This window comes from Poecilia reticulata, chromosome 14 (genome assembly GCF_904066995.2).
Source record: "Poecilia reticulata chromosome 14, P_reticulata-male-v2, whole genome shotgun sequence".
Lineage (NCBI taxonomy): Eukaryota > Metazoa > Chordata > Actinopteri > Cyprinodontiformes > Poeciliidae > Poecilia > Poecilia reticulata.
The window spans coordinates 20,968,767-20,993,573 of NC_088843.1; the positions used below are offsets into that span (position 1 = coordinate 20,968,767).

Genomic DNA, 24,807 nt, shown 5'->3' on the forward strand with positions numbered 1-24,807 from the left:
GAGGCAGCAGCTGGACCGAAAATGAAGAAATGAGAACGGTCCAGGCCCAGTGGCTTGGCCCATAGTTAGCCATGCCCTCCGGGCCTGGCTAGGAGGCATGGCTAACTCTGCCTGGAAGCTGTTATTTTTATTTTTACTTCAGATTGGCCATCTTTCTATCTCTGTTTGATACATTCGGGGCTCCCGCACTTCCCGTATCTGTGCCCTCTGTCTACCGCACTTTTTTCAGCCGATATAACAGCTTAATCTATTGTTAGCATGTTATAACATCAGCGCTAAGAAACTCGACCCCGGTTTTACACCTGGCAACAACGGAGACCTGCGGCTGCGCAGAAACAAGTGTGTGTCTGCGCAGAATCATGGCAGCAAACCAGCAAAGATCTTAGCACAGTTTCTCCCAAAACTAACAGAATGATTAATGCTGCTGGATGCAGCTAATGTTAGCTACATTATGACTAGCTAATGTTAGCCGCTGATGTTAGCTACATGATGACTAGCTAATGCTAATGCTGTGGAAATCAAACCACAGCCAGGTAAATAATTGTACAACTTTTTTCACCTTTAATATGACCTATGACCTTTATTACACCACTGAAAAACACAAATCTTTCAGGGAAGTGAAGTAAAAATAAACAGCCATAATTTTAAGTCCTTTTATAACTGGGATGTGATCAGGTTTAACCCACTCCATTCAAACATTACCTGGTAAAGAGTCTAATCAAATAAGAGCTCAGCTGGTCTCGTTTGCTTTTCCTGACGTCTACAGACATCTCCCAGCACAAAACATGGAGAGCATGGAGAGCCTTTAAGGCATCAGAGGGGTCTCCGTATTCAAAGGTATCAGTCAGGGGAAGACCACAAAAGAATTTCCAAGGAATTAAATATACCATGGAACACATGGAATATGTGTTCCATGGTATATTGAACACAGATACCATGATGACTAGATGACTCTACCAGACTGTCATCAGGTAGAGAAAATATGGCCTAACAGTGACATTACCAAGAACAGGACGTCTGAACATCAAGGCCGAGAGAAGCACTGGAGGAGCTGCAGGAGTTTCTGTAACTACTGTCCGGATACTACACGAGATGACTATTGTCTTCACGTTTCTGGGCTTCAGGCCAGCCAGAGGGAAGCCTGAGCTGACAGGAAAACATCCAGGCTCGGTTTCATTAGCAAAAATATGTCATGGTCTGTTGAAAAGAAAACATCTACAGTGGAGCATGGTGGTGGTAGCATCGTGCTCTGGGGCTATTTGTGTTCAGCTGGACCTATTCCTGAAAGGCTCAAGATACCAGTCAGTGTTGGAGTAAAACATTCAGCCTTCAGAGGAACTTCATGTTTCAACAACCCAAAACACACAGGAACAAGGTAAAGAAGTGCTTCACTGCAATGAGCCCAGTCAAAGTCCAGACCTCAATCCCACGAAACATGTGAAGAGGGCTGAGCACAGGCAGCTCAATCTGACCGATTGGAGCAACTTTTAATAGAACAGGATCCTCCCAGGAACACTGAGGCTGGAAGAAAACCAGAAGTCCTGCAACAAGCTGTTTGAGTTTATGCAGCCAGGTTATTTTATTTCCCTTTGCGGGTTTTTTTCTGCTAAATTGTGTAAAAAGCTGTCTTTTTTACATGATGAAAACCTGACATGATCAGGGCACGTAAACTTAATATCCACTGTAAATCACATTTAGTTTAAGTACAGGCTGCCAATGTTCTAAAGTGTGGCTACATTTGCTTGAGTTTATGGGAAAATTTACTTTCTTCTGAGTAATATCGCTGTAGATTTTGTATTTTTAGAAATAAACTTCAGGGATCAGAAACTGATTGTTAGATGGAGCTAACATTTATGCTAATCAGAGCAGAATCACGCATTTCCTCATCGTTTCGGATTAATAAATTGGTCATTTGAAAGGCAACATAGACCTTCATGTACCCCATGTTGACGTCTGGCTGGCTGCGCCCCCTGCTGGTCAGAGCTGGTCTGGGCTCAGTGGGTTTTAGCTTCAGAACCAATCAGAACATTTTCACATCAACCAGGCTCAGAGTTAACCACAAGCTTTTATTGTGAAATTCCAGCAGCTGATTACAGACGACGACCGCGGCGACCGCCCTTCCTCCTGGTAGAGTCTGACGGGATCGGAGTGACGTCCTCTGGACACAAGAAGAACAACAACATGGCGGTCAGTTAAAGGGACAGTGCTGGCGGTTCTGATGAGAAGAACCGAACAGATCATCAGCCATGGCAACAGAACCAGGCTGTAGTCCTTGGTGACCAGTGGTGGTAACCATGGCAACAGGCAGAGCCACAGACAGGTTCTGCTTAAGGCCAAAAGAGAGACGGAGGACTTCTGAACCGCCCTCAGTTAACATTTAATCAGTTATTGATCTCCATATTGTCAATGAACAGCAGAGGAAACAGTTTAAACATTAGATCATTAAATTGTGATGATGAATTTATCCCAGGTTAATGCCCCTCCCAGCAACAGATGGTTTTTCTGCCTGCATAGCAGAAAAACCATCCAGGAATGAGAGTTATGATAAGTCTGAGTTGTTTAGATGTTTTTAATGCGTTTCACTGATCTCTAGCCCAGAAATTCTACAGCCATTTTCAACCTCTTGAATCAAAACTCTCATAACTGAAAGTTTGGAAGTGACCAAGTTTCCTCTGATTTATTTTAGTTTCCCCTGAAAGTTAGTCAGATGTTAATGACAAACACTGAATTAAAAGTATTTATATAAATGGGAAACAAAATGAAGTTATGTTTACAACAGCGGCCACTGATCTGAAATGGGACCCTTTTATTATTTTGTAAGTGATCAATATGTCTGACATATTTCTTGTAAAGATTTGTTTCAGTCCAGCCTACAGCACCTTTAAGTCAGATCATCAGAGAAACTATCAGCAGAAACTTTAACGGCTTAAAGTTCAGATTATCAGATCTTCTTCCCGTTTCCTCTAATAAACATAAAACCTGGAGCGGTCCTCAGCAAGTCAGCGTTCCTCCATCTCTACCCCTGATGTCAGTATCTGTTACACATTTCTAGTGTAGAAAACTGTATTGTTCTGCTGGCGCCTTCATTACCCAAAATCCCTCAATCGTCACATGACTCAATCAGTAGATTTCACCTGAGTTAAAGTCAACGTTAAACTTTAGATAGAAACTAAAGTTTTAAGTTTAGACAAACTTCTCTCAGGGGGCAGCAGAGTCCCAATGGGAACCACAATAACACTAACATTACATACTGACCTCATGATTACTGTTAACATGGTTACCAAGGAAACAAACCAGTCTGCCAATTCAGACAAATTTAACAAATATTCCATAATAACCACTACGTGACTAAGGAAAACGAGCCAATCAGAGCTCAGCTTCTACCTGAGGAGACTAGACCAGAACCGGGCCAGAACCCACCTGGTGGAACACTAAACACATTTTTTGTGTGTGTGTGTAAACCAGGTCTTTATATCCTGGTAGGAACCTCTCTGTCTGCAGTGTGGGTTGTGGGGACCTCTACTCCCTATGGGGATGTTTTGGTCCCCAGGAGGGGAAACGCTGCTTAGAGGTCAGGGCTAAGGTGGTTAGGCTGTAGAAATGAATGGAAGTCAATGGAAAACACGACTGCGTGTGTATGTGTGTGTGTGAGTAGTACCGATGCGTCCGATCTTCATGCCGGACCGGGCCAGAGCTCTGAGTGCAGACTGGGCTCCAGGTCCAGGAGTCTTTGTCCTGCAACAGAGACACAGCTCAGCGTGCCGACTTCTGACGTCCGGGCAGTAACCCCCTGACCTCCAGCTGAGCCTACCTGTTCCCTCCAGTGGCCCTCAGCTTGATGTGCAGCGCCGTGATGCCCAGCTCCTTGCAGCGCTGTGCCACGTCCTGAGCCGCCAACATGGCGGCGTACGGCGACGACTCGTCTCTGTCCGCCTTCACCTTCATGCCGCCTGTCACGCGGCAGATTGTCTCCCTGGAAACAAGCGGCCGTCAGAACCAGGAACCGGACCTGGGAGTTGGAGGTCGGGCCAGGGGTGCACTTACTTCCCGGAGAGGTCGGTGACGTGGACAAAGGTGTCGTTGAAGGAGGCGAAGATGTGGCAGACGCCGAACACGTTCTCTCCCTCAGCCACCTGTGGGCCCAGGCTGATCACCTGCTCCTCCTTCTTTTCCTTGCCTTTACGGGGAGCCATGTCTGCTGGAGGAACCACAGCATCAGAACCAGAACATCACAGACTAACTGTCTGTTTAGAACCATAACATCATAGAGATATTGGATCTTCTCAGAATCTTACTGGGTGTGTTCAGAACCAAGCAGAGCACCAAGTTCAGAGTCAGACCAGCGGCTGTCCGGCAATGGAAGCACCGGGCACAATGCTCACATGGAGGTTCGACCTGCAACTTGATGCTCCGGATGCTAACTGATGCTAACCAGAACCGATACCAAAACCAGTTAAAGCTGCTGTTCCAGTCCTTTTAACGGACTGACACCAGAATGTTCTCCTGTTGTGCAGATGTGCTATTAAACATTGCAGTAAATTCTACATTTACATCGAGAAACCCACAGCGAGGATAATGTTAGCATGTTAGCTTTCCCTCAGACACCGCTAAAATAAACCTAACATTTATCACCTGGCGAAGAATTTCAACGCCGTGATCAGCCCATCGCATCGTTCCGAACCCTAAATAATCTCTAAAACAACAACTTTCACAATAAACCAGCTCTATTTTCCCGCTGCTGGACGCACCGTGAGAAACTAACATGGCGGCACGGCACAGCGGAAAAACAGAGGAAAACGGAACATAAACGTAGCTCTAATATTTCACAGAGACATAATTCAGACCCCAACAGAACCTTAATCCATCATTCTGTCAGAAAACACGCCTCGGTTGGTAGGATAGTCACCTGGAAGGAAGATTAAAACGGATTTATTTCTCAGCAAGACTCACCTTACAAGCGTCTCTTCACTGAGCACAATCAGAAAGGAAGGAAGCTCCGCCACCGGAAGTAGAAATAATGAGACTCTCAATCTGCTGCTGCTGCCCCCTGCTGGACACTTCTCCACTCGCTGTTTAACAGATTGAATCCTTCAATCTCGACTTTTTTTCTGATCACAGGAATCAAACTTTGAAGCTTTCTTTATATTTTCATGATTTTGTTTTGTTGCTAATTATATGGTGCTTTGATTTTAATTTTGTCATCTTGAACTTGACTATTTGCATAATGTTTTACATTATGCAAATAGTCTACCTTTATTTCTTCATTTTTAAATATTGTTTCACATGAATTTCTTTGTTTTTAACATACATTTATTTTGAAGCAACTACAGTTTATATTTTTATTTTCTGTTTATAATTTTTAATTAATTAAACTATTCATGTGCATGCATGACTATATTACATTTTAAAGTTTTATTAATTTACCATATTTCTTTTTCTCCTGTTTTATTGAACTGTATTATTAGAATCGATCTAAAATTCTGCAGTTTTCCTAACTGACAAATTAAACAGTTCTGACCAGGTACTGCTGCAGAAGCTCAGAGGATCTAGAAACCAGATATTAGAGTGAATACTGGGAGGAAAAACAGACCAATCAAAGCAGAGAGTTTGACCATCTCATTTATTTACAGAATCATATTGAGCACGATGCAGAAGAAGAAAATACTCCAAAAACTACAAAAGAAACTATTTAAAAACACACTCTCTCCCTCAGACGCACACAGACTCCCACAGGTAAACACTGAGCATGCAGCATTAGTCCAGTTAATACAGTACATAACAATATCCATCATAGTAGAAAAAGCTGAGGATTATTGGGGATTATTGATCACTGATTAGTTCTGTAGGGGGACAGAAAGCAGGAAGAGCAGCTCTCTGGGCTGGACCTTAATCCAGCAGGGATACATTCAGCCGGCTCATTTATTAACTTATTAATGTCTGGAGCTTCTTCCTGCTTCCTGTCCGCAGAGCTGCGGCGGGGGGTGGGATCCCACATCATAACGCCGCCACTGCGCCGCTGAGTCGGGAAGCGGATCCTGAAGCGGATCCAGCAGCAGAACGATTCTTTTCGGGAGAAGAATTGACTCAGCTTCAACAGCAAAAGTTTCTAAAAAATGACATCTCAGATATTTTTGCATCGTTCACCACTAATAAATACTTTCAAGTGTCGTAAGAGTTCAGAGTGAAGGTGCAACTGTAAAAACCACTGAGACTGTAGGAAACAGCCGTTTGCTCTGCAGCGCCACCCGGAGTCCAGACGGGGCATTGCACTGCAGACTGGCAAACACCGGCTCTAAATGTCAGGGGTCATCCACAGGCTGGCCAATCAGCAAAGAGGGGAGCATCTTAACGGGACAGGAGCGCAAACAAAGATTTTCTGCAGTGGTGTGCAGCGATAGCTAAAAGGTTAGCTACGCTAATACTAACACGCTACAACACGGTATTTAACAAATGCTAACACTAAAGCCATTCAAATTATTGACAACCCATCAGCACCACTTTAATGTTGACATTATAATTTACAAGTTCATAACAAAATGGTGTTTACATGCTGTTCATTGTAAACTTTATTCAACTGAAAGTTCATAAAACAGCTGAGAAAATTAGCACTTTAGAATTTATCCAGAAAATTAAGTCAAGATAAGTTAGCAACAACGCTGAAGCTAAAAATTAGATCTGCTGTTAGCGCATTAGCATTAGTGTGCCCACCACTGATATAAAAGCATGAATTCAGAGTAGAAAGAACAGAACAGGTCACCAGAACATAATCTGATGTACCAGCTTTAAGGTGCAGCGGCTTTCTGACTCAACTTCCTGTTGGATCAGTGGGCGTGGCTTAAACATCAGCTATAAGGGTCCGCCCCCGATGCCCCGCACCCCTGTGTCCTCAGCCTGGACTCCGAATGACCCAGAGATCAGTGTGAAGCGAACCAAAGGGCAGCAGCAGGGAAAACATTCAGCAGCTGCTAAAACACGGAAAAACCCAAACCAGGAAGCTGGAAGCTTAAAAAGCTTCAAATATACAAACGCCACACAAGAAGGTATAATATCATCATCTTCGTCATCGTCATGGTAAGAATCTGATTGTACAAAGTTCTACATTCTCCCGACGGTAAAAAGCTCCTAAAAGCTTCAGAGACAAACACAACGGGTCCGAAGAGGCAGAATATCAAAGTGGCACCGGTGGCGTTTCATTAGCTCAAGGCTAACGGACGCCATTGATCCCAATGAGGAATGCTAGCAGAGCTAAAACCTAGCAAAGGAAAGGTCCGAGAGCCGGGAACGGCCGGAACGCGGTGGCGCCTGAAGCCCAAACACTAAACACAAAGTCCAGCATGCAGAGAGTCACACAGTCTGTACAGAACCGGCACCGAGGAGGAAGAAACACGAGCTGTCCATGCAGGGTCCATCAGAACCAACCTCCAGAGGGAGCTGCTGAGTTCTGCCTCAGTCCAGGTCGACCCAAGTTCCTAAAAACCCAACAGAGACGATCCAGAACAAACCCGCAGAACCTGGTGGCTCTGCTGACAGAGGTCCAGACAAGTTCAACAAGAGTACCAACCAGAACCAGGAGATGGACTGTGTAGGATGAGTCCAACTGGATATGCAGCAGAACCTGGTGGTGTTTAATGATCATGGAAGTTTAGCTGGTTCTGATCCATTTCAGACCAACATCTGTGATCTGTACCGTTTAGAAGGTTTTATTTAAATATATTGGATCAGAACCTGATCCATTTACTCACCTCTACACCTAGTACCAACCATGGTACTGGTACCGGTACCGACCATGGTACTGGTACTCGTACCAGGTTGATGTGAATGGTGTTGTGGTTCTGATTGGCCATTGTATTGTGTCCGTGGTTCTGATTGGCCGTCTGTTTTCGGGTTTGTTCTGAAACGACCTGCTGGTTCTACTAAAGCAGTGCCTAGAATCTCCCAGCAGAACTAGCCTTACAGACATCAAGTCCACAGACCTGAGGTCACTTCCTCTTCCTGTTTCTAGATGGAAAACATTTCAACCAGAACGATAAACTTCCTCCAGCTGAAGGAGCCATGGAGGAGGAGCAGGCAGCAGACAGCTCGCTAAGCTAGCTCATTAAACTAGCTTGTTAGGCCCTCCTAGGTGTGGTGGGTGGTGTTAGTGGAAGATCGAAAGTGTAGGAAGTTTCTGGCACTCTCTGAACACCAGAGGGTGCAGTGTGCATGTCAGGTAGAGGTGTGTGTGTGTATGTATGTATGTAAATGAGATATTATAATAAACTCTGTAATCAGCAGATAATCAATATTACAACTTATTTATATTTTAACTCTAAAGATAACAATAAACTAAATATTATTACTGCAGATACCTAAAGTGACCAGCAGGGGGAAGCCTTGTATCTCAGACTACTTCAGGCTCATTGGAATCAATGTGATTGGTTCTGATGGTTTTCAGATTCTGATTAGTTGATAATAAACATCTGACATGACGATGTAAGCACAGAGCTTTCTGCACATGCTCAGTAGCATCAAAGAGGTCAGAGCTAACCACACACTTTAATCAATGAGAGCTTCTGACCACAAGGGGGCGCTGTGTGCCTACAGCTGGAGATACAAGGTTTCCTACCCTCTGCCCGGATTGAGCTGATTGGTCGGTTACAAAGTCGTGTGATTGGTTGGATGACTGATTGGTTAATTGGTGATGGGATTCACTGCTGGATGACCGAAACTTTCTGACGCCGCAGTCTCCTCCTCCAACGCCTCAAAGAAAATCCTGAATGGTTGGTATCAGACAACAGCTGGCCTGCTGTCAATCATCCCGTTGTCAAGGCGACAGCAGCCCCATCAGAGCCCCGCCCACTCTGGAGGAGGACGTTAGCTGGAGGAACAAAGGAAGAGAGCTTCAGCTCAGAACGGTGGAGGAAGCATCATGACAGCAAACATCATAACCATAAAACACTGGAGGAAACTAAACTGGTCAATGTTTCATTTATTGTCTAGCAGCTCATCTAAAGCTGAGCTGCAGCGTAAAGGCGTTCAGTAAGGCTGGGACAAATTGCTGAGTCTGGTCTGTCCCAGCCTGCTTGAACGCCTCTGCAGTCGGTTCTTACTTGCTGAGGGTGGAGGGCGATCCTGAGCGGTGGAAGTGGACGATCTGCCATTTCCCGTCCCGGCGGTGCCACACCCTGGTCTCCTCTGATTGGGCGGTGCGCGGCGTGCCGTTGGAGTCGATGTACTGCGTGACCCGGATGTAGGCGATGCAGGCGGCCTCGTCGCCCACCAGGTGGATGTGGGGGTTCAGGATGGTGGTGTGCACCGGCTTGCTGTTCTTGGACCACACTGAAACACACACAGCGGTTACCTGTGCAGGTGAGCCGGCCTGGCCTGTCCACAACACTGAGACAAACTCACAGTTTTCAAAATAAAAGCGGTGGAAGTCCAAGCCTTCGACCAGGTTTCCCAAAGCCTCGGGTTCGAACGCCGTTACCGCCGGGTCGCACATCTTCCTGGACACAGAAAAAGAGGTTCTGGTGCAGGTACCACAGAGGTTCTGCTGGGACCTCTTGACCTCAGAGCAGTTCTGGCCAGACCAGAACTAGCAGTATAACCACCCCTGAAGAAACTTTAATGAGCAAATGCAAAATATTCAACAAGCCAATGAAGGTTTACAGAAGAATACAACGCTAACAACCAGTTTTAGCACAGAAACATGCTAAAACTCATAAATATCAATTATTTTGAGATTATGTTCATCTCATGATGCATGGTGGGTATCAACATGGCTGAATTTAGCACTTTAGCCTCCACTAAGTACATTGGTAGTGTAGCGTTTTAACATTGGTTTTCCAATAAGTACTTTGTTAATGTAGAAGTTTAGCTTTAGTTTCTGCAAAATACCATGTTGGTGTGGTTTTTTAACACAAGTAGAATTAATAATTATGTTTTAGGAACCTGGTCCGCCTTTGTGTAGCAGCGCTCCACCACATGTTTTAGGTCGCTGGATTGAGGAATTAGAACGTATTTCCCTGCTAATGTGAGCAGCTGAAACACAGCTCATTCTTTTTTAAGATGTTCAAAGCAGAGAGCTAAATTCATGAAAATTCGTGACCCCTACCATCTTCCTGGTACCAAAAGGCCTTTCGGAATAAAAGCCTCTAACAGTGAGGACTGTGAAGCGGTGACATACGTGTAGCTCTCAAAGTCTCCATTACTGATGGCCTCGATGAGCTGCTCCGTCACTTTAATGATGTCCTGTTTCCTCACTGACACACACACACACACACACACACACACACACACACACACACACACACACACACACACATAGGGTCAGATTGGTGGGTGATTGTTGTTGGGCGGCAGGTCTGGTGGGCGGAGTCTCACCTCTGGTGTCTTCATCCTCGATGGTGGTGTTGGTGCTCTCAGACGACTCCTGCAGCAGAAACAGCGGTCAGTTAGTGGGGTAGGTTCTGGTACTGGTTCTGGTAGTGACTGGAAGCAGTGTTACCTTGACGCCGTCGGCCTTCTTGTTGCTGCCACTCTTTCCTCCTGAGCGAGGGATGACAACGAACAGAAACAGAAGCAGCAGAGTGAGAAAGAATGGAACGAAAGCAGAGAAGAGGAGCGGCGCCATCGCAAGTCAGGGAGCAGAACCGGACCCGTCAGAACCGCCCTGGTTCTGCCCCGCAGCCGGGGGCGGTCCGCCTGCCTGTAGGTCGCTCCCTGGGGGCTGAGGCCAAATTTAGGAGCAACTTAAGATAGCAGCAGAGCCCGGCACATTCCTGAGGGCCCGACCCGGCCCGGTTCTGCTGCGCAGAGAGCACCTGACCCTTGATCTCCACCAGCCTGCTTTCACTGAGCCAGCTGCTGACAGGTCCAGTTCTGCTGGTTACACCAGGACGGGTCCGGTTCTGGTTTTATAGTTCCTGGTATTCTGAGCTGCAGCTGTTTGAGTATCCGGACCTTTAAGCCCGGTTCAGGACCGTATCAGATGGTTGTGATCCGTTTGACAGAGAGCAGAAGCAGCTTGGAGACGATCCGATGATTCTGATGGAAAAATGCATCATGGGAGGATTTGTAGTCCGAATCTGAGACTTTCTGGCCAGATTAAAGCCCACCTTGTTGAGAACCTGGTAGCCCTTTGACATCTTTAACCTTTTGACCCCACCTTGCCTATGGCTGTGGGGTGAAAGACTTTACCCTCTAAAAATGAAACTTCAATGTTGAATATTATTAGGTTTTCTTCAGAGAGCATAGTAACAGCAGGGGGCGCTGAACTGCACAGGAGGTGGTCCAACAGAACCAGCAGAACCAGTAGAACATCTGCAGCAGCTCCTTCTCAGACCCGTACTGACCATGTGCAGATGACTGAACACGATTTGGTCCAGCTGGAGGGACTGGGAGGACTGGGAGCGTGGTGGGGGATTCCCTTCCTGCTATCTTTAGACCACAGCAGCTGCTCACACACATACACCTACACACACATACACACACAGTGCTAACCCGCTAACTGTGTGTAAAGCTGGCAGCTGATTGGTAGATTTCTTTAAGGCTCTAGCTACTGAAACACAAGCCTCCAGTTCAAAGGTCATGACCTGCAACCCTCACAGTCAATGAGGAGTCCTGTGGCCTCTAGCCTGACCTCTGACCTTTGATCAGCTTACCGGAGAAGTTCCTGGTGGCCAGCATGGTGGTCAGGATGGCTCCCTGCAGGACAGAAGCAGAAAATGCATCGTCAGAAGTCAAGCCCTATGACATCACTTCCTGTCACTTTATTGTGAAAATCCTCACCTTCAGCTTCCTCCTGGCGTTGAATTTCTTCAAACATTCAACTGTCTCTTGGCGATGCATACAGGAAGCCACGGTGGAGCGGTGCTGGGAGGAAGAGTTTGTGTCATCATCATCATCATCATCATCATCATCATCACTAACAATATCATTATCATCATCATCACTATCGTTATCATCATCGTCATCATCACTAACGATATCATCATCATCATCATCACTAATATCTCACTCTTATTATCATCATCACCATCATCACTATTCTTATCATCATCATCGTCACTAACAATTTCATTGTTATTATCATCATCTTCATCCTAATCAATGTCTTCATCATCACCATCATCATCATCTTCCAACCCTCCCCCCACTCACAGAGATCCAGGGGTGTTTGAGCGCCTCAGCGGCGGTGATGCGTTTGGCCGGGTTGATGGTCAGCATTTTGTTGATCAGGTCTTTGGCTTCGGGCGTCACCGTGTCCCACTCCGGGGAAGGAAACTAGGAGGCAAGGAGAGCAGACTGACCAACCGCAGCGCTCCGTGTCGATGACTTCACAGCGAGTCATGTGACCTACGTCGTAGGCTCCGGCTTTGATCTGCTGGTAGAGGCGGTGCTGGTCTTCGTCCCAGAACGGAGGGTAGCCCACCAGCAGGATGTAGAGGATCACGCCTGAAGATCAGAAATGCTGCATTTACCCAGAATGCAGTGGGTCAGCTGAGTGTGACCAACACAGAGACATGAGGAGAGACTGACCGCAGGCCCATAGGTCCACCGCCTTCCCATATGGGTCCTTCCTCAGGACCTCCGGAGACAGGTAGCCTGGAGTTCCTGCAAAGCCTGCAAACACACAGAGGAAGCTACACAGCTACACCAGAGGCAACATCTGCTGCACGCAGTTACCATGGCTACTGGGCTGGTTGCTAAGCGCCAGCCAGCTTGGTAGTGAAGATGCCTTGTTGTTATGGAGTTAGAAAATAAGAACAAAACATGTTGAGGAAGACAGAAAAGTAAAAATTAAACCTGTATTTTATATAACAGGTTTCATTTTTATTTTATAATAAAAATACAATAAAAATAATTTTGACAATATTTCTGAAAGAAAAAAACCAAATAAACAGAATATAGACTAAAATCTAAATTTGTTTAAAACCCTAAAGCTAAGACTGAATAAACAAAATGTACATTTATAACAACAACAACACAGAGTACTTGGACTAAATGAAGCATGAAGGCATGATAAAGTTTCAGTAAAAGTAATCCGAGTACTACAGTCAGGACTGCCTCACCAAACCAGGCCTGCTGGTCGCCCTCCACCTCGATGGCGAGGCCGAAGTCGGCCAGTTTCACCGCCGCTCCTTTAGACTTGGAGGCCAGCAGCAGGTTCTCTGGCTGGAGACACAGAGCACATGCTAACAATGCTAACTCTGCCCATTGCTTTACAATAGGAGCGCTAACAATGCTAACTCTGCCCACTGGTTTACATGAGGAGCACTAACAATGCTAACCCTGCCCACTGGTTTAATTGGTTGCAAACAATGCTAACTCTGCCCACTGGTTTACATGAGGAGCGCTAACAATGCTAACTCTGCCCATTGGTTTAAATGGTTGGTGCTAACAATGTTAATTCTGTGTATTTTCTAACATCAACAGGAGTTCTGTTAGCTAGCCATGCTAATGGAGCTCAGAACCAATAACCATCTTAAGCCAATTACAATATTTCTGGTGAGCAAACATGAGACTCTTTCATTTTCCAGTTTTCTCCAGAACATTTATGTCAAACGATACCTTCAGGTCTCGGTGGACCACGCCCATCTGATGACAGTGAAGCACAGCCTCCAGGATCTGCTGGATGCAGTGGCTGCAGGTAAAGGTCAGAGGTCACATAGTGCAGGTGATAACGGGAGGTGTCATGTCTCCAGACATTTGAAGGAGCAGGTGTGCTTCTCACCTGGCATCAGCTTCACTGTAATATTCTCTGGCTACGATGTCTTCAAACAGCTCTCCACCTGTAACCCTGGAAACCCCATAATCTGGTCAATAATCAGGGAAATAATCTGAAGTGTCATGGTAACAGTGAGACACACATGATTTTATTAGAATAAATCAATCAAGAAATAAGAGAATTTAACTGGAACTCATTTCATAAAACGGAATGAAGTTAATTAAATAAAGTTTTGATTCTTTCTGAGAGTAAAAATGTTTTCATGCGTCGGATTCTTTTTAGGATAAAAGAATTACAGGATGTGAGAGTCAGATTATGAACAAAGAGGTGAAGGTGTTAAATAAACCCAGAAACAGAACACTTGCATTAAAACCAGCACGTTTCTATAAATAATCCTGAATTTGGCTGCAGAAAGTCAAGCAGCAGAACAACAGAATGTGATGTAACAGAAGGAGGTGTTTGGTTCACAGCAGAACTGAGTCAACACCCAGAAAGCGCCGATATGCCGGATCCTTAACGGCCGCCGGCGCTCCGACTGCTGCAGGTTTGATCTGCTCTCCGTCACTGGACGGACTCTACTTCCTCTTAACCGTCTGAATGTTTCCTGTTGATAAAGATCAGATTGGAGCTGATCAATGATTTATCCCGATGGCTGCAGGCTGAACACGGAGCCGCATGGTAAATCACTGCCGGTCTAAGATCTGAGCTTTTATCGGCCATTAGAGCCGAGAAGATCTGCCATGGCAGCTCCAGCCTGATCATCACTGGGAGCCATTAGAGCGTTTTAATCGGCCGATAAAAAGCTCTAATGGCTCCCTGATCATCACCAGGAGACATTCCTCCATCATTTCAGATCAAATGATGGTAAACTGATGATAAGTGTCAGGAAAAAACTGCAGATGGACATGAATTGTTGTTCTTCTCACTAGCTGCGTTTCTGTTACACTATGTTCACAAAACTTTTTCTGCTAGTGTCAAAAACACCCAACTGTTTCCATTAAATAAGAAATGAGATTAAAATCACATTGATAAGCTTGTTTATACAGTAAGTCCTTAAAATAATGGCAGTAACAGGGTTTCCTCCAGGGTATTATAAGCCTGGCGGCCCGCCATGCTTTGCTAGCCGCCCCCACACGGCGGCCTGCCGCTGGAATGCCTCGACGCCCCGACCACCAGGCTCAGCTAGTTTTCTGGGTGAAACCCTGCAGTGATGGGTGCTAGCGCTCATCATCTATCAGCCAATCAGAGGAGACGTCAGCATCTGATTCAGGCAGTGGAGCAACAAGCTCCGGCTACTTGGGAGCAGCTACGTATGCGGTGCTTTGGGGAAACTGTAGTTGGTGATTTTACAGAGGAGTTATGGATTCAACACGTTGGAATGAGACATTTTCTGAAGTGTGATGCTGCAGCGGCTCTGGTGGAGCCAGATGGTCTAGTCCAAGGAGACCAGAGCTGCAAATAATCAGCTGAAATCAAACTAGAGAGAAGTGTGTCAATGACATCACAGCGGTGTTTCCAAAACACAAATTTCACTACTGCTGAAAAACCACACCACCCCAGTGCAAAAACCAGAATTTTTTCAGCCGCCGGCGCTCCGACGTTTGCATTAAAGAAGTTTATTTCTGTAAATCCTATTTGTGCGTTTTATGGTGACTGGAAACGCAGCTACTGAAGGTTTTCACTTCGTTTATTCTCAGCAGAATATTTAACTGACTGCAAAGACACTATGTATTGTGTGCATGATCGTCTCTGCAGTTCCCAGCCTGAACACCAGATGGCAATGAGCCTTGCACACAGTCCCTTTAACCAGTCAGGTGTGAACTCACAAGTCGAAGATGAGGTAATGGTGCGCCTCCTCTGAGATGCTGTCATGAAGCCGAACTGAAAGACAGAAAACAGGTTTTCTCTGAATCTCAGCTTCAATCGCTGCATGATTGGTTATAACCTCAGTGATTATTATTGATCTTATTTAGAGTCAAACTGCAGAAACAGCTAATGAGCCATCATTGACTCACAATAATCCTAAAGACATTCATGGATTTAACGGGAATCACTTCACGAGAACAAACCAGGAAATAAGAATCGCTCAAAGAATTTTCATTTATCGTCCATCTGACACAGAGCAGCAGGAGATCTGGAGATGAAGCAGGAAGGAGAAACGATGGATAATCCGGTGGTTGGATGATCCAGTGGCTGGATGCTGGATGAACAGCAATTGATGTTAGGCCTGTCAGACATTTTATCACTGAGTTTCTGCAGGAAGTTGTCCTGAGATGATGGATGATTAAGTGGTTGGATGTCCTGATGGTTGGACATTCCAGTGGTTGGATGTCCTGGTGGTTGGATGTTCCAGTGGTTGGATGCTGATGAACACCAGCTGATGTTGAGTCTAAATGAGTTTCTGCAGGAAGTTGTCTTGAGATGATGGATGAGCTTCTCTGCAGGCGTCTGTTCTCTGCTTATATTGTATAATATCTCATATTATCACAGAAGAGAAAGAAGCTGCTGCCCACACACACACACACACACACACACACACACACACACACACACACACACACACACACACACACACACACACACACACACACACACACACACACACACACACACACACACGCACACACACACATTAAACCCCACTGCTGCAGTGTGTAGGAGTGTTTGAAGAGAAACCTGATGATTTCTTGCTGAGTGCTCCACACAGGTACGTTCTGTTGGTGTGTGTAGGAGGACGGATGGTTTTAATGCCTTCACCTATGGGCGCTGTTTCCTAGCAACACACACACACACACACACACACACACACACACACACACACACACACACACACACACACACACACACACACACACACACACACACATACACACACACACACACACACACACACACACACACACACACAGTTACGTAACACCGCTCATATCTGTGGAGCATCACCTTCCCACAGAGCGTCCTGATTGGCCGAGGAGCTGGACCGCTGCCTGCTTATTGGCCTGTTGGGCCATGTGACTGAGCCTTCTCCCATTGGCTGTTCTCCTCCAGACTTCATCAGGCTTACTACTTCAGTTTTACATTTCAAATGTTTCTCACAAAGAGCAGCGCTGTTCAGACAAGCTTTTATTTTGAAAGGCTTGTTGCTCATCCTGAAGAGATCTCTGAGTCAGAGAGTGGAGACTCACTGAAACAAAGACCGTCTGGTTTCAAATCCACCTGGATGGAAATGAGAGAATGAAAAGTGATGCGTTTACGCTGATGACGCTGCGATGTCCTTCTGATGGCGTCCAAACGTCTCTAAGGTGGACAATCCACCTCAGGGCGCAGTGCAGCGGGTCATTATGTAACCACAACCTGCAGGAACAGCAGCAGCTCGCTGCGTTCATTCATCAGGGAAACCTGGTTCGTTCAAAACGGGACTCTGAGGACAAAACTGTCTCAGGAAACCTTACGGAACCGAAGCAGTGTTACAAGACAGGACTAAAACTCGTCCACAGAGACGGTGGACAATGAAAGTCCACAGCTGAAGAACATCTGATCAGAGAAACGTGAACCAGACTGCAGCTCAGACGGTGAAATCCTCCTGAACCCTCAGCAAGCAGATCGTCAGCCAGGAGGAGACGGAGCGGGAGACCGCCGGAACTGGAAGGAACCGCCGAGTCAGAGAGACTGGACCAGATAGGACCAGTAAAAACCAGACCAGACCAGAACGGACCAGACAGGACTGGGCCGGACCAGTACAGACCAAAGCAGTACAGAACAGACCGGACTGGACCAGAATGGACCAGACTGGACCAGTACAAACCAAAACGGATTGGACTGGACCAGACCAGTACAACTTCTGGTAGTTTAACCCCAGCAGTGCCAGATCACCTGAACTGTAACTTAAACACTGGACCCAGATTTCCTTCCTTCTGTCTTTGTCCAGTAGTTTCTGTTGACTTGCTGATAATTTTGACGTTAAAGTTTTGGCACCCCTTCCTTCTTATTTCAGGGTGTCAAAGCGAAGCGGATCAGCCTCATCCGAACTGCCGGGCCCAAAGGAGGTTCTGCAGAACCTCGTTTGGGAGGTCCCAGAACTCCACGGCTGTCCTGCTCTGCAGATCCACAGGCAGTAGATCTGAGACCAGATTGGAGGAGGAAGGCTCCTCTGACTTCGCCATGGCGACAGCATCTCCTCCATAATTAGATGTTAGCTACTAGATTATGGTTACCGTTAGCAACACCAGGACGAGAGGGTCTGCAGCGTTACTAGCATCATCACCCTGATCAATCATCATCATCATCATCATCATCATCATCATCATCATCATCATCATCATCATCATCATCATCATCATCATCATTGTCGTCGTTCTGGAGCCACCAGGCTTCCTGGAATTCAACCTGCAACTCATTAAAGAGACAGAGCTAACCGGGAACCAGGAGGAATCAGGAACCTTCTGCATTTGGGTGTGAATGGACCAGATATCTGGAGGCTCTGGTCCTGGTTCTGGTCCAGACTGGTGGAGATCTTCATGTTCTCATATTTCCTCAAAGTGTAAATATTGTTTTGATTGTTTCCAAAAGCATTATTAATATGCAGAACAAATGATACAAATGAGAGGTTTTTCTTTGAGATGTGACCAGAAATCAGTTTCATAATCATCTCAGCATCAGGTTGTCATGGCAACTCACCGATGTTGGGATGCTTCAGCAGCCGACAGATCCGTGCTTCTCGGTCCAACTTCTGATGATCTGGGGACAAACAGAGAAGATTGGTCAGAAGCTGACGATGAAGATGACGAGGGACATTCAGTTAGTCTGGGTCTGGTGCTGGTAATGGTAATGGGTCAACCACCCCTAGGTAGGATTAGCTAGGGGTGGTTGACCTCTAGCAACCACCCCTAGCAACAGGTCAACCACCTCTAGCAACGCGTCAACCATCGCTCCTTACTAAGAGGAGTTTCTGCCATCTCCTCTCAGTCGCTCTCTGCAGCTGAATAAATCACTGCAGTTCCTGATCCAACTCTCAGGTTGCTTTTCCTCCTGATGGTCCAGTAGACCCAGTTCTACTGGAACTAAAAACTTCATCATCTGTTCTGACTCCAGCTGCTGTGGTTCTCTTTCTCTCTGCTCTGAGTCAAACCAACCAAACCCTTTGAGCAACCTGTTCCCCTCCTTGCCTGTGGGGGCGCTGCACCAAGAACCACTGAAGGAAACAACAGGAAAACCTCTGAGCGCAACTTCCTTCTTCACCAAATGGAAACTAAAATGTTGGCGTCAGACTTTAGTGGTTGGAGGATTTCCCCTTAGTCTTTGGCTAAAGACCATGAGCTATTTCTCCTGCTAGCAATAGGCTAACATGTTAGCTTTGGCTGTATTTACCCAGAATACTCTGTGCTGTAGTCCACTTCCTGCATTTAGAGTGGTCTCCGGTCCACTTGGCGTTCACATTCAAACCAAACCATACTTCACTTCAACCAAACCACATTTGAAATCACATTTCAGTTCAGCCCGTCAAAAGAACATAAACAATAAAGACACAGGTAGGTGGCGCCTGACGCTGCAGCCCTGTGTCTTTATAGCCATGCAGTGAGTGTGTGTGTGTTTCTGTTCTCAGTCTGAGTGCTGATAGAATGGCTCATTCCCTCACAACCAGGCAGCTAACTGCTAAAAGCTGCTGATCAATTACCAATATGCAGGTAACCACTAACAGTTGCTAGCCGCTAACAGCTGCTAATCAATTACTACTACGCAGCTATGTCAGCTGCGTAGTGGCTGTAATTGATCAGCAGCTAACAGCTGCTGATCAATTACTAATAAGCAGCTAACCGCTAACAGCTACTGATCAATTACCAATATGCAGCTAATTGCCAACAGCTGCTAACCATTTATCTATAAGCAGTTACCAGAACCTCCCCTTCAGTGGGATCACAGAGGTAAAGGTTCACGGTGGTATCGGGTCATTATGGATCTGGGTCATTCAGGGAAACCCAGACCAATTTTCTTTATAAAGCTCATAGCAGAGAGTTTGCCCAAATTTCTGCACAAAAGTCATAAACAAAACAATAAAAGTGATGAAGAAGAGCAGAGGGACAGATGCTCCTCCTGGAAGAGACAGACAGGAAGGGAACAGTTCTCTTTCAAGTTCCCCAAGTTCCCCGAATTCTCAGAGTTCCCGATGTGAATCAGGGATCCAGTCAGAGTTTCTTTCAGCGGCAGATGTTTGATTGATCAGGTGTGTTAAACAGCTGCAGGAACGTTATGTAACACTGAGCAGCAGAACACTCACACACAAGCTCACACAGAAATATTCTCTGTCAACTTTGCAGCTTGTTGCTAAGCAACCGAAGGAATCTTAAAACCAGAATAGTGAAAAAATTCCCAGAGTGAAAAATCCTTCAACTTGACTGAGTTTCAGCCGGGGGGATGTGTGTGTGTGTGTGTGTGTGTGTGTGTGTGTGTGTCTGTGTGTGTGTGTGTGTGTGGGAGGGCAGTCCTCTCCTCTGTTTGATTCTGATCAGGTAAATATTGCCGTGCTTTGACTATACATCTGCTAGAGACTAAATTAGAGCAACAACATAAAACCTTCTGACAGTAAACGGCTGCAGTTCCCTCAGCGTTACTTGAGTCTGTCTTTTAAGAGCAACATGCTGACTGGTTTAACTGGTTTAACTGGTCAATACATGATGTCCAATTTATTGTTGTAAATATTTAGAGGTTTCTTTTGCAGGAATTCAGTCATTAACTTGCAGCAATCCCCATTCTGAAATCTCTGCCTTTAACAGGAAAGAAGTTGCAGCAGAACCAGCAGAACCAGAACAAGCAGAACCAGAACCACCAGAACCATCAGGTAACTGGGGTTTGAGAAGACAGAGCAGAGACACAAAAACCACATGAACCAGCAGAACTTTCTATGTTAGAGTACCAGGTTCTGGAGACAGAACCTGGTACTCTAACATAGAAAACCAGCGTGCAGGTTCTGGTTCTGTTGGTTCCAGAGCAGACAGGGAGGCAGGCCTCCTGTCCAGTGGAACCAGTTTTCTGAGGCAGAACCCTGAATGTTTTCCAGACTTTAGATTTCAATTGTAATGAAGCTGATGGTGAAGGTCCAGTAGCTGTCCTGCCTTTATCAAGGCCAGAGGACTCCAAAGCTCTTCATGCTAACAGTTCACCAGCGCCCCCTGCTGGGCCCTCTGACCACCAGCAGCAGGCAGGTGGAGGTCCTGCTCCAGGACACAACCATAACAAACCAGTAGCTCACAGACTGAGGGACCAACTCCCACACTCCTACCCCGATTTGTTCTGATTTGTACTGATTTGTCCTGATTTACCCTGATTTGCCCTGGCTGCCTTCCAGCCGCTGCCAGCAACTGCCAGCATGAATCCTTTCCTGCTGCAAACCATCTCTAGCTGGCCGGGGTTAGCCGGAGCCGTTGCTGCTGTCAGGCTGCTACCGGCTGCTTAAGGACAGTTTGATATTTATCATTTATTCTCTGACTTAGATGACCCACATGACCCAAACTTCAAACACCTTGTTAAGTTTCAGCCAATCACGTTTAAGCTTGTTAGGTTTCAGCCTATCATGTCAGTTCTCCTCCTAGTTGGGCCGGTTGCATCTCAACAGCCGCTCAGATGGCAACATGCCCGCCATTTGTTGACCTTTTACCTCTAGCGGACAGCTTCTTGGTGTTGATGATCTTGGCAGCGTATTCCTGACCCGATAGAACCTTCACACAGCGCCGCACCACGGAGAACGCTCCCCTGAAACACAACAGGAGGTACCGATCAGTCACAGGACAGAGAGATGGACAGGTGAACAGACGGACAGATGGACAGCTGGGGCCGTCCATCCACCAGTAAAACAGCTAAAACCAGAGAAAACCGTCCAGGAAAGGTTCTGGAGGCATTTTCTGTTCCATGGTTGTTACGTTTACAGAGGGATGGAGGAGGGAGCTGGTCGTTGCGCCTCCTGGTTGGATGGACCCGGTGGATGTCTGGACCTGCTGTTCAGGAAGCACCAGAACAGACATGGACGGGTCCGAAGGACTCAGAACCAAGCCAGACGTCCGTCATGCAGGAAGTGCAGAATGTCACTTCCTGTTCCACATTCCCCCTCCAGAAAAGAGTTCTTCTGATGCGACCAGCAGGGGGCGATGCACACAGGTATGCTGAGCTATTGAATGTTTAAGCTAAGCTAAGTGACCCTTCCCAGTTGAGCGGCTGTTGCCATGGAAACAGCCCTTCCAGGTCGGGGTGGGAGGTAAATGTGGGTCCATCGGAGCAGGATGGTTCTGGTCCAGTCTTCTCAGCGTAGATGCAGTGCATTCAGCTTCAAGGTCTGGCCTTTGACTAGGCCATTCTGTTGTAGGACAGATCGATTAACACTGCCTCCAGAAGATGCAGAGATGACCCACATCACCATCCCTCCTCTACCATGCTTTACAGATCTGCTGGGTCTGGTTCTGTGTAGGTCCCGGTTCTGTCTGTCCCGGTCCATCATCTCCTCTTGAGTCTCGATGGTTTCCCAGAAGTCTTTGCTGACATCAGTCTGCCATCTTGTTTCTCGAGAGAAGAGGCTTTCAGGGACCTGACCTTTACCCTTTGACCTGCTAACAGAGGGATGGAGCTCTGGGGTTTTTGGTCATGTCTCTGACCTCGGGCTGAATCTGCAGCCTGAGGACATGGGACATTGACCAGACCATCATCTTCCTCCATCTTTATCTCTCTGTATTTAAATGAATGAATGAATGAATGAATGAATGAATGAATGAATGGGAGACTCTGACATGCAGATGATCGTCATCAACCCCACCATCTCTGTTTTTCACCTGAACCCTTCAGATCAATAATCAATAATCAGTTGGAGACATTCCTGAGGTGAAGTGAAGCTGAAAGCGTCGAGTTTCTTCTGAGCTGCAATCTGCCGCCCACCATCGCATTATGTAAGAGACCTGGCATTAAGTGTGAGGGAGACTGTGTGTGTGTGTGTGTGTGTGTGTGTGTGTGTGTGTGTGTGTGTGCATGTGTGTGTGTGTGTGTGGGTGGGTGGTGAGTGGGATGGGGTCAGAAAGGTGCTTCACTCTTCTCTCCATCCGTCCATCGATGTATTTATCCTGCTGCTCATCAGTGACTGATCAGTAGCACAATCAATAATCCATACCTCATATCAACTATAATTTATAATCTAAAACTGCTGTAATCTATAATCTGTGCATGGTATAATTCATAATCAATAATCTATACCTGATATATTCAATGATCCATACCTGGTGCAATCTATAATTTATGATCTAGACCTGATATTATTTCTAATCTATAATCAATAGTTGTAATAATCACCGGCTGAATCTTTAAATGATCTAATTATTAAATTCAGATAAACACAGATTTAAATTTGATTTTTTTTAAATGCAATACTGATAATATTGATAATCAATGTGAACATTATTATAAACGGCGAAGCTTCATGAAAACTTTTAAAAATGATCAGAACGTCCAATAAAGTCATAAAGAAATAATACTAATAATAATTAAACTACATTTTAAATCAGGATGAGCCTGATCGATCATTTATTGATAGATTATCGGTTGTGGAGATAGAAAGTTAGAGGTGTGATGTCAGTGAGGAAGAGGAGGGTGATGAAGGTGGTACTCACTTCCCCAGCTCCTCGTACAGCTGATACTCATCGGAGAAGCGCGTGCTGATGACCGTTGCCATGGTGAGGGTCAGGGGTCGACTGGTTCCGAGGATGATGATGGAGGCGGCGATGGAGAGGAGTCGGACCGACCGTCTGAGGAAGAGGAGGAGGAGGAAGAGGAGGAGGAAGATAGAGGGAGAGAGCAGCGAAGAAGAGCCGCTTCGTCTCTCGAACCGAAATGAGAACCAGAACCGAGACGCCGAAGCTTTACAGGCTCGGCCCCCGGCCCACTGCACCCTCAGCCAATCAGAGGCCGCGCTGCGTCGCCATGGAAACTGAGTCCTCAGCCAGAGCTGACAGCGGATAGGAGACAGAGAAAAAAAGTAAAAAATAAATAGAGAGAGAAAGAGAGAGAGAGAGAGAGAGAGAGATTTTATTGAGCTGAAGTTCTGATTCTGGAGAAGGTTTGGGTTTGGGCTACCCCAACCCAATCAATCAGTGAATGTCCCTGCTGGACGTCCTCTCAGATCACATGTGTCAAACTGAAGGCCCGGGGGCCACATGTGGCCCTCCACATGCTTCTACTGTGGCCCTGTAGAGATGCTAAAGTACATCAGATTTACTCAGTTATTCCCGCTAATCCAGAACATCTAATGTTCAGACACAGTGGCTTTACGTGACCTGTAGGTGGCAGTATTTCTGCTGCCCCAGATTTACTTCATGTCTAGTCAAAGTCCATGATTAATATGCTGAGTAATAAAAAACAAATTTAAGGTCAGCACAAATATTGTAAATATTTCTAGATTAGCATCAGAAAACCCCAGGATGAATGGTAAAGAGGATTATTTCATTCCAGATGAACACATTATTAATGTTCCAGCAGTTCATGGAACATTAATAATGTCAGGTCTGGTAACTCAGCAGTTACAGGCTGACTGGACGCTCTGTAGTAGTTCAGGACCGGTTCTGAAGGTCCAGTTCTGAAGGTCTGGTTCTGAAGATCTGATTCTGAAGGCCCAGTCTTGGTCCTCCAGGTTCTGGTCCAGATCTCTGTGAGTCGGCGCCTGCAGCATCTCTTCCTTCCTCCGGGTTATTTTTAGATTCTGGTTCCGATGGGATCCGATCTCTTCCTTTCTGCTTGGCTTCCTCCTCTTCCTCCTTTCTCCAGAGACGAAGAGGAGGAAGAGGAGGGCGGCCGAGTCAGCAGAGTTCAGCCTGCAGTCCAACAAAACCAGACAGGTTCTGGTGCCGCTCACCCAGAGGTTCTGGACACCTCAGAGACAGATCTGGAACCGTCTCCCCGGTTCTGATCAGAACTTGAAGTTCTGCTGATTTGGGTCTCCAGCCTACTTCCTGTTGCCAGCTGGTTCTGATAACAATCGAACCAGACGGGTTCTGGTTCTGATAACGACAAGCCGAACCTAAAAACAATCCGGATTTACTTGACGTTTGATCAGGGCCGCTCCAGAACCAGCA

General features: G+C 46.2%; 2 protein-coding genes and 1 long non-coding RNA gene across 4 annotated transcripts; 1 reads left to right on the top strand and 2 right to left on the bottom strand.

The window, feature by feature from the left end:
* Nucleotides 1–2,046: 2,046 nt before the first annotated feature.
* On the bottom strand, nucleotides 2,047–5,087 carry rps14 (ribosomal protein S14). 2 transcript variants are annotated; one of them, XM_081615124.1, is made up of 5 exons: nucleotides 4,951–5,087; nucleotides 4,045–4,198; nucleotides 3,812–3,973; nucleotides 3,659–3,735; nucleotides 2,047–2,158 (listed from the first exon to the last, which is right to left on the bottom strand). In XM_081615124.1, the coding sequence occupies exons 2-5, from the start codon at nucleotides 4,191–4,193 to the stop codon at nucleotides 2,091–2,093; spliced, it is 456 nt and encodes a 151-aa protein (XP_081471250.1). In that variant the 5' UTR covers nucleotides 4,194–4,198; nucleotides 4,951–5,087; the 3' UTR covers nucleotides 2,047–2,090. The 2 variants fall into 2 exon arrangements, with proteins under 2 accessions (XP_081471250.1, XP_008400046.1); XM_008401824.3 differs by having other exon boundaries at nucleotides 4,045–4,195; nucleotides 4,951–5,058.
* A 514-nt stretch (nucleotides 5,088–5,601) lies between these two features.
* Nucleotides 5,602–23,588, bottom strand: camk2a (calcium/calmodulin-dependent protein kinase II alpha). Its single transcript, XM_008401822.3, has 18 exons — nucleotides 23,350–23,588; nucleotides 21,360–21,454; nucleotides 18,386–18,445; nucleotides 15,535–15,589; nucleotides 13,715–13,780; nucleotides 13,552–13,624; nucleotides 13,053–13,155; nucleotides 12,520–12,603; nucleotides 12,341–12,435; nucleotides 12,142–12,264; nucleotides 11,770–11,853; nucleotides 11,643–11,685; nucleotides 10,487–10,527; nucleotides 10,363–10,411; nucleotides 10,166–10,241; nucleotides 9,391–9,485; nucleotides 9,090–9,318; nucleotides 5,602–8,857 (listed from the first exon to the last, which is right to left on the bottom strand). The coding sequence occupies exons 1-18, from the start codon at nucleotides 23,409–23,411 to the stop codon at nucleotides 8,854–8,856; spliced, it is 1,437 nt and encodes a 478-aa protein (XP_008400044.1). The 5' UTR covers nucleotides 23,412–23,588; the 3' UTR covers nucleotides 5,602–8,853.
* On the top strand, nucleotides 18,377–23,343 carry LOC145554774 (uncharacterized). Its single transcript, XR_014090765.1, has 3 exons — nucleotides 18,377–20,214; nucleotides 20,479–20,543; nucleotides 22,535–23,343. It is a non-coding gene; the product is annotated as an uncharacterized LOC145554774 (long non-coding RNA).
* Nucleotides 23,589–24,807: the final 1,219 nt, after the last annotated feature.

What these genes read in the sequence shown, in the direction of transcription:
- rps14 (XM_081615124.1), bottom strand. Translation starts at nt 4,193, where the DNA reads ATGGCTCCCCGTAAAGGCAAGGAAAAGAAGGAGGAGCAGGTGATCAGC. An exon ending in AGGGCCACTGGAGGGAACAG is followed by an intron (nt 3,736 to 3,811) that starts GTAGGCTCAGCT and finishes TCTCTGTTGCAG; the next exon opens with GACAAAGACTCCTGGACCTG. An exon ending in CATGAAGATCGGACGCATCG is followed by an intron (nt 2,159 to 3,658) that starts GTACTACTCACA and finishes TCTTGTGTCCAG; the next exon opens with AGGACGTCACTCCGATCCCG.
- camk2a (XM_008401822.3), bottom strand. Translation starts at nt 23,411, where the DNA reads ATGGCAACGGTCATCAGCACGCGCTTCTCCGATGAGTATCAGCTGTAC. An exon ending in CATTACCTCATCTTCGACTT is followed by an intron (nt 13,781 to 15,534) that starts GTGAGTTCACAC and finishes TGGGGTTTCCAG; the next exon opens with GGTTACAGGTGGAGAGCTGT. An exon ending in CCGCTTTTATTTTGAAAACT is followed by an intron (nt 9,319 to 9,390) that starts GTGAGTTTGTCT and finishes TGTGTGTTTCAG; the next exon opens with TGTGGTCCAAGAACAGCAAG.